An 8903-nucleotide genomic window follows, 5' to 3' on the forward strand; every position below is an offset into this window, starting at 1 on the left:
TCATGAGTCTCCGTTTGAATCTTTCTTTTGCTCATATTTGACTTTTTTTCATCAAGGTTTTATTTTGAACAGTAATACTCCGGTGTCCTCCCACAGTAATACCCCTCGCCCGCTTTCATCCGGGTCAACAAGAGTAATTGACATAAGCTGATAGCTTGTTTCGCAATTGTTGAAGAAATATACATTTTTATATATTTTATTATTTGTTTTCGTTCTAATAATGCACAGGGATGTTGTATTATAATGAAGTATCCTTTAATAACTACTGTTTGTCGGAGAAGTGTTCATTTTGTTTGCTGATGATAAGCCCTTGTTTTTTCATTATAATACTAGTATATAACTTAACAGACCCTGGTGAGCATTCTTTGTTTAATCATTGGTGAATCACAATAACAAGTGCTACACACATACATTTTGTTTATCAATGTAATAAAATAGATGATTCAAAGACAGTCTACATACCAGTCTATTATCAACAAGTGGGTGTAACAAAAAGATTGAAACAAAAGGTTTCAATAGTTTAGACATACAGCTAAAATTGCATTCTTTCCTTGATGATGACAATATGCTTTTAACATTCTCTGCATTTGTTAAAGTATGTTTTGAAGTGTAGTAAACAATTGCACTAAAGACAATTAAACAGGACTAGTTTTGAGATGTCAATCGCGTGGAAACCATAGCAATTGGGGTAACGTGTTCGTCTACATGTACAACCATCGCAACACAATGCAGTCCGTTATCGTTGCTTCCCGAGATACAGACCTTCCCGAGGAAATATCAAATCACATAACACGGATCTGCACCCGAGATACAGACCTTCTTGTGTAGATATCAAACCACATAACGCGGATCTGCACCCGAGATACAGACCTTCACGAGGAAATATCAAACCACATAACGCGGATCTGCACCCGAGATACGGACCTTCCCGAGGAAATATCAAACCACATAACGCGGATCTGCACCCGAGATACAGACCTTCCCGAGGAAATATCGAACCACATAACGCGGATCTGCACCCGAGATACAGACCTTCCCGAGGAAATACCGAACCACATAACGCGGATCTGCACCCGATATACAGACCTTCCCGAGGAAATACCGAACCACATAACGCGGATCTGCACCCGAGATACAGACCTTCCCGAGGAAATACCGAACCACATAACGCGGATCTGCACCCGAGATACAGACCTTCCCGAGGAAATACCGAACCACATAACGCGGATCTGCACCCGAGATACAGACCTTCCCGAGGAAATACCGAACCACATAACGCGGATCTGCACCCGAGATACAGACCTTCCCGAGGAAATACCGAACCACATAACGCGGATCTGCACCCGAGATACAGACCTTCCCGAGGAAATACCGAACCACATAACGCGGATCTGCACCCGAGATACAGACCTTCCCGAGGAAATACCGAACCACATAACGCGGATCTGCACCCGAGATACAGACCTTCCCGAGGAAATATCAAACCACATTACGCGGATCTGCACCCGAGATCCAGACCTTCCCGAGGAAATATCAAACCACATAACGCGGATCTGCACCCGATATACAGACCTTCCCGAGGAAATACCGAACCACATAACGCGGATCTGCACCCGAGATCCAGACCTTCCCGAGGAAATACCGAACCACATAACGCGGATCTGCACCCGAGATACAGACCTTCCCGAGGAAATATCGAACCACATAACGCGGATCTTCACATGACATTGCCAAATCCAATACTCCGTCGACTGGACTCGGCCCTATAACAAATTTAGATGAAATAAATATGAGTACTGAATAAAGCTTCCTCACTCTGTACTGACGTTCGGGTAAGCTTTCTTTAGCCGTGCATCTGAGGTCAGAATTATTATCTAACGACCTCACCATAGAACAAATCAACATTTTCAGTTTTAGATTATTGCGCGCTAAAACTTTGTATCATTAACTGACACTAAACAGGTCCCTTTGCTCTTAATCTTTGTTTATCATTTGAGTTACGGAGGATCAAGTCATGTTTAATGGAAATTTTCGCAGTATGGTAGCGTTAACGATCAACAGACTCAAACCTCACACCTTTCCCAACAATGGAAGCTGTTGGAAATAATCGGGTCAAGCTACATGAACGAACGAATCGAAAGTTGCAAACAAAGTTTTTAGTTTCCTTTTTCTTGGATATAAATGATCTGCCTCTGAAGAAAGCCTGTCTACGCTGGTATTCTCGCACATCAAACACCACGTGACGCCTGTGTATGGAGTCGTGAAACTTTCTGCAGTAGGCGCAGAACAAAACCTTACAGTTCCGACACCAGTCCGATGCTGTAACATCATAACCTTTATTCTTACACGGCAGACACATGGGGATTTCTGAATCAAGACCCCTGTCCTTTTGGACATTTGTTTCTGGGAATTCCTCGGCCCAGTAGCCGCGTTCAGAATCTGGACGAACTGGCCTTGTAACTCGATCGCACTCTGGACATGTAAAGGCGACAGATGTGTCAGAGGTTTTCCGAAAGATGTAGGAGTCGAGGCATTCCAGACAAAATCTGTGGGAACACGGAAGAGCTCGTGGGCGGAATATGTCTTCCTGACAGAGATGACACATGTCTGCCAATACTTCCACGCAGCCGTTGATAAGCGGGCTAGTCATGGTCTCCGGATCTGCAAAATATAGTTCTGTTATTTCAGATGAAGAACTCGATAAAGTTAGAAAGAGAAAAGAGATAGAATTGTCTGCATGTTTCTGGACAATTTCAGGTTACATTGACAGTTACGTTGTCGTTTTCGATAAATATATCTAAAATTGGGAAAGGAGTAGTTTCGTGTGACGAGAAAATTTTACTGAACCAAAAAAATTCTGTCATCGGCATGAAATGTTATTGTATTTTAAAGGAATTTAAGTTGCTTGTTAATCTGTAGTATTTTACTGATATTACTTGAGAACGAATCATGTGCTCGTGGACGATTTTTTCATACTTGGGACTGAATAGCTGTTGTGGACAAAATGCTTCGTCATACGGTTAAATGGTTGATGTCAGCACAAAACACATGACTTGACATGAAAATAGTACATAGTAGAAACGAAATGTTATAACATTGTAAATGAACTAATTTAAACCAAGCTCTGCTCCTTCATTGGGTATGGAGATCTACGTGTTTGATGCTCGTAAGTTTGGCTGTTGGTTCCTATACCTTATTTGGGAAAAAGACATAAATACTTAGATTTGTCAAACCTGAAATGGCGAGTGTCGTCGATGTAGCATCAAATTTGCTGCTATTTTCTTTTCCTCTTTTCTTGGAACAATAAATCAAATCTGCTACACTTGGCACTCAATGTTTTTAATCGTGAACAGATTGTTAGTACATATAAAATCACAAAATGTTTTATTGGAATGAAAGGCTATTGATAGAAATAACGGCAGTCAAATGATTTCGATAATACATGTCGCTTTCCAGATGGATGTTATTGCAAATTCAATGCAGTCACCAAACTTGACATTTTTTAGAATTATACAATACATTATCTAATATTTAGTGACTTGACTGTAACTATATTTAGCTTATTGTTCTTTATGTCAGAAATCGCACTCTATATCCGAATTCGCACTCTCTATCCGAATTCGCACTCTCTATCCAAATTCGCACTCTGTGTCCTAATTCGCACTCTGTGTCCTAATTCGCACTCTGTGTCCTAATTCGCACTCTCTGTCCTAATTCGCACTCTCTGTCCTAATTCGCACTCTCTGTCCTAATTCGCACTCTGTGTCCGAATTCGCACTCTCTGTCCGAATTCGCACTCTCTCTGTCCGAATTCGCACTCTGTGTCCTAATTCGAACTCTCTGTCCGAATTCGCACTCTGTGTCCTAATTTGCACTCTCTGTCCGAATTCGCACTCTGTGTCCTAATTCGCACTCTCTATCCAAATTCGCACTCTGTGTCCTAATTCGCACTCTGTGTCCTAATTCGCACTCTCTGTCCTAATTCGCACTCTGTGTCCTAATTCGCACTCTCTGTGTCGAACTCTCTGTCCGAATTCGCACTCTGTGTCCTAATTTGCACTCTCTGTCCGAAATTCGCACTCTCTGTCCAAATTCGCACTCTGTGTCCTAATTTGCACTCTGTGTCCGAATTCGCACTCTGTGTCCGAATTCGCACTCTGTGTCCTAAACTCTGTGTCTAATTCGCACTCTCTCGCACTCTCTGTCAGAATTCGCACTCTGTCCGAATTCGCACTCTGTGTCCTAATTCGAACTCTCTGTCCGAATTCGCACTCTGTGTCCTAATTTGCACTCTCTGTCCGAATTCGCACTCTGTGTCCTAATTCGCACTCTCTGTCCGAATTCGCACTCTCTGTCCTAATTCGCACTCTCTGTCCGAATTCGCACTCTCTGTCCTAATTCGCACTCTCTGTCCTAATTCGCACTCTGTGTCCTAATTCGCACTCTGTGTCCTAATTCGCACTCTGTGTCCTAATTCGCACTCTGTGTCCTAATTCGCACTCTCTGTCCGAATTTGCACTCTCTCTGTCCGAATTCGCACTCTGTGTCCTAATTCGAACTCTCTGTCAGAATTTGCACTCTCTCTGTCCGAATTCGCACTCTGTGTCCTAATTCGCACTCTCTGTCCGAATTCGCACTCTCTCTGTCCGAATTCGCACTCTGTGCCCTGATTCGCACTCTCTGTCCGAATTCACACTCTGTGTCCTAATTCGCACTCTCTGTCCGAATTCGCACTCTGTGTCCTAATTCGCACTCTCTATCCAAATTCGCACTCTTTATCCAAATTCGCACTCTGTGTCCTAATTCGCACTCTCTGTCCGAATTCGCACTCTGTGTCCTAATTCGCACTCTCTATAATTCGCACTCTGTGTCCTAATTCGCACTCTCTGTCCGAATTCGCACTATGTGTCCTAATTCGCACTCTCTCTGTCCGAATTCTCACTCTGTGTCCTAATTCGCACTCTGTGTCCTAATTCGCACTCTCTGTCCTAATTCGCACTCTCTGTCAGAATTCGCACTCTGTCCGAATTCGCACTCTGTGTCCTAATTCGAACTCTTTGTCCGAATTCGCACTCTCTGTCCTAATTCGCACTCTCTGTCCGAATTCGCACTCTCTCTGTCCGAATTCGCACTCTGTGTCCTGATTCGCACTCTCTGTCCGAATTCGCACTCTTTATCCAAATTCGCACTCTGTGTCCTAATTCGCACTCTCTGTCCGAATTCGCACTCTGTGTCCTAATTCGCACTCTCTATCCAAATTCGCACTCTGCGTCCTAATTCGCACTCTGTGTCCTAATTCGCACTCTGTGTCCTAATTCGCACTCTCTATCCAAATTCGCACTCTTTGTCCTAATTCTCACTCTGTGTCCTAATTCGCACTGTGTCCTAATTCGCACTCTCTCTGTCCGAATTCTCACTCTGTGTCCTAATTCGCACTCTGTGTCCTAATTCGCACTCTCTCTGTCCGAATTCTCACTCTGTGTCCTAATTCGCACTCTGTGTCCTTATTCGCACTCTGTGTCCTAATTCGCACTCTGTGTCCTAATTCGCACTCTCTGTCCGAATTCACACTCTGTGTCCTAATTCGCACTCTCTGTCCGAATTCGCACTCTGTGTCCTAATTCGCACTCTCTGTCCGAATTCGCACTCTGTGTCCTAATTCGCACTCTGTGTCCTAATTAGCTTTCTCTGTCCTAATTCGCACTCTGTGTCCTAATTCGCACTCTCTGTCCGAATTCGCACTCTGTCCAAATTCGCACTCTCTATCCAAATTCGCACTCTGTGTCCTAATTCGCACTCTCTATCCAAATTCGCACTCTCTGTCCTAATTCGCTCTTTGTTTCGTGCTAAGTTATGTGTCTGGTAAAACAGAAAAGATACGGTGCATTACACACAAGACATGGTTGTGAAGAACCACACAAATCTACATAGTAGTACTAATACAGCTTCAATATGAACGTGTTAATTACCCATTACTGCTGACTGATGTACTTCTGTATAACATTGACTTTCTAACCATGCGATGCACGCTCAGGTGATTTATTTACATCGACATTTGCCGACATACTTGTAAAGCACACATGCCACAGTGCTGCAGAAAGACATTGCAGTATTGTACGTAGTGGGACATATGTTCATCTTCCGTCGGAATGGAATTACTTAGTCATATCGTCTGAGACAAGGTATTCAGTACAGTAGGTTAGTGTGATTCCCCTGGCGAGTAAACTTACATGTGTTATTATGGGGAATTGTGTTAATGTGTCGGGCGGGGGTGGTAAGTATGTAAAGGTTTTTTAGAGATAATAATTTTCTGAATGAGCACCTTTATTAGTATAACACTGAAAAAATAAACATAACTCACACGGACGATCTATTATAACATTGAAAAAATAAACATAACTCACACGGACGATCTATTACACCACTGAAAAAATAAACATAACTCACACGGACGATATATCATAACATTGAAAAAATAATATAACTCACACGGACGATCTATTATAACATTGAAAAAATAAACATAACTCACACGGACGATATATCATAACATTGAAAAAATAATATAACTCACACGGACGATCTATTATAACACTGAAAAAATAAACATAACTCACACGGACGATCTATTATGACATTGAAAAAATAAACATAACTCACACGGACGATATATCATAACATTGAAAAAATAATATAACTCACACGGACGATCTATTATAACACTGAAAAAATAAACATAACTCACACGGACGATCTATTATGACATTGAAAAAATAAACATAACTCACACGGACGATATATCATAACATTGAAAAAATAATATAACTCACACGGACGATCTATTATAACATTGAAAAAATAAACATAACTCACACGGACGATATATCATAACATTGAAAAAATAATATAACTCACACGGACGATCTATTATAACACTGAAAAAATAAACATAACTCACACGGACGATCTATTATGACATTGAAAAAATAAACATAACTCACACGGACGATCTATTAAATCACTGAAAAAATAAACATAACTCACACGGACGATATATCATAACATTGAAAAAATAATATAACTCACACGGACGATCTATTATGACATTGAAAAAATAAACATAACTCACACGGACGATATATCATAACATTGAAAAAATAATATAACTCACACGGACGATCTATTATAACATTGAAAAAATAAACATAACTCACACGGACGATCTATTATGACATTGAAAAAATAAACATAACTCACACGGACATTGAAAAAATAAACATAACTCACACGGACGATCTATTATAACACTGAAAAAATAAACATAACTCACACGGACGATCTATTAAATCACTGAAAAAATAAACATAACTCACACGGACGATCTATTATGACATTGAAAAAATAAACATAACTCACACGGACGATCTATTATGACACTGAAAAAATAAACATAACTCACACGGACGATCTATTATGACATTGAAAAAATAAACATAACTCACACGGACGATCTATTAAATCACTGAAAAAATAAACATAACTCACACGGACGATCTATTATGACACTGAAAAAATAAACATAACTCACACGGACGATTTATTATAGCACTGAAAAAATAAACATAACTCACACGGACGATCTATTATGACATTAAAAAAAATAAACATAACTCACACGGACGATCTATTATGACATTGAAAAAATAAACATAACTCACACGGACGATCTATTATGACATTGAAAAAATAAACATAACTCACACTGACGATCTATTATAACATTGAAAAAATAAACATAACTCACACGGACGATCTATTATGACACTGAAAAAATAAACATAACTCACACGGACGATCTATTATGACATTAAAAAAAATAAACATAACTCACACGGACGATCTTTTATGACATTGAAAAAATAAACATAACTCACACGGACGATCTATTATAACATTGAAAAAATAAACATAACTCACACGGACGATCTATTATGACATTGAAAAAATAAACATAACTCACACGGACGATCTATTATAACATTGAAAAAATAAACATAACTCACACGGACGATCTATTATACAATACTGAAACAATAGCTCACACGGACGATCTGTTATACAATACTGAAACAATAGCTCACACGGACGATCTATTATACAATACTGAAACAATAGAGAGAGAGAGAGAGAGAGAGAGAGAGAGAGAGAGATATCAATAATCATCCTTACATCAACAATAATGAAAGTAAGATTGATACAGAAGAAAGAAATTAAATTTTATCAAAACCTAAGTATGATCACTTACCAATTCATGCACCACCAAAAATGTCAGAATTTTAAAGATCAATAGAGACGACCCGTCTTAATACACCGTAACGAGAGTGAACACACTGGTCTGTAATCAACACTCCTCGCCTCCCACACAGCAAATTGTGTCAGTACGGAGACCCAAAGTGGACACGTACAGTGAACCTGTTGGTACGGTCTTTCCCTGACTTCAGATCCGAAACAGCTTTATAATCATGTTAATTCGTTATGAGATTTTATAATTTAGTTTGTTTTGAGAGGTACGAGTAACTTGGGTTTTTTTTTTTCAAGTCTTATACTTCTCAATGAAATGGTCCATTAATCGTGATAATATACAATATTATTGATTACCAAAGAAGATTCACACGATCAATAATGATAAAAAGAGTGAAAGTTTTAGAGAAGATAAGCAGCGGTCCTTACAAGGCAGCTGACATTCGACGTCAACCAAACTTTTCATGACCGACATGAGGATGACAACGAAGACCATGGTTTAATTCGGGTGGGCCCTTAGGGATATAGAAGACATGGTCACATTGGCACGTATGAAATTCACACCACACCAGAGCCTCGTCCTTAAAGATTCTTCAAAAGAC

General features: G+C 39.9%; 1 protein-coding gene across 1 annotated transcript; it reads right to left on the reverse strand.

The window, feature by feature from the left end:
• Positions 1–1619: 1619 nt before the first annotated feature.
• On the reverse strand, positions 1620–8388 carry LOC132555155 (tripartite motif-containing protein 10-like). The gene is made up of 2 exons (XM_060219502.1): positions 8306–8388; positions 1620–2661 (listed from the first exon to the last, which is right to left on the reverse strand). The coding sequence occupies exon 2, from the start codon at positions 2648–2650 to the stop codon at positions 2048–2050; it is 603 nt and encodes a 200-aa protein (XP_060075485.1). The 5' UTR covers positions 2651–2661; positions 8306–8388; the 3' UTR covers positions 1620–2047.
• Positions 8389–8903: the final 515 nt, after the last annotated feature.

This window comes from Ylistrum balloti, unplaced genomic scaffold (genome assembly GCF_031769215.1).
Source record: "Ylistrum balloti isolate Yb309-2 unplaced genomic scaffold, AGI_CSIRO_Ybal_v1 Utg370456, whole genome shotgun sequence".
Lineage (NCBI taxonomy): Eukaryota > Metazoa > Mollusca > Bivalvia > Pectinida > Pectinidae > Ylistrum > Ylistrum balloti.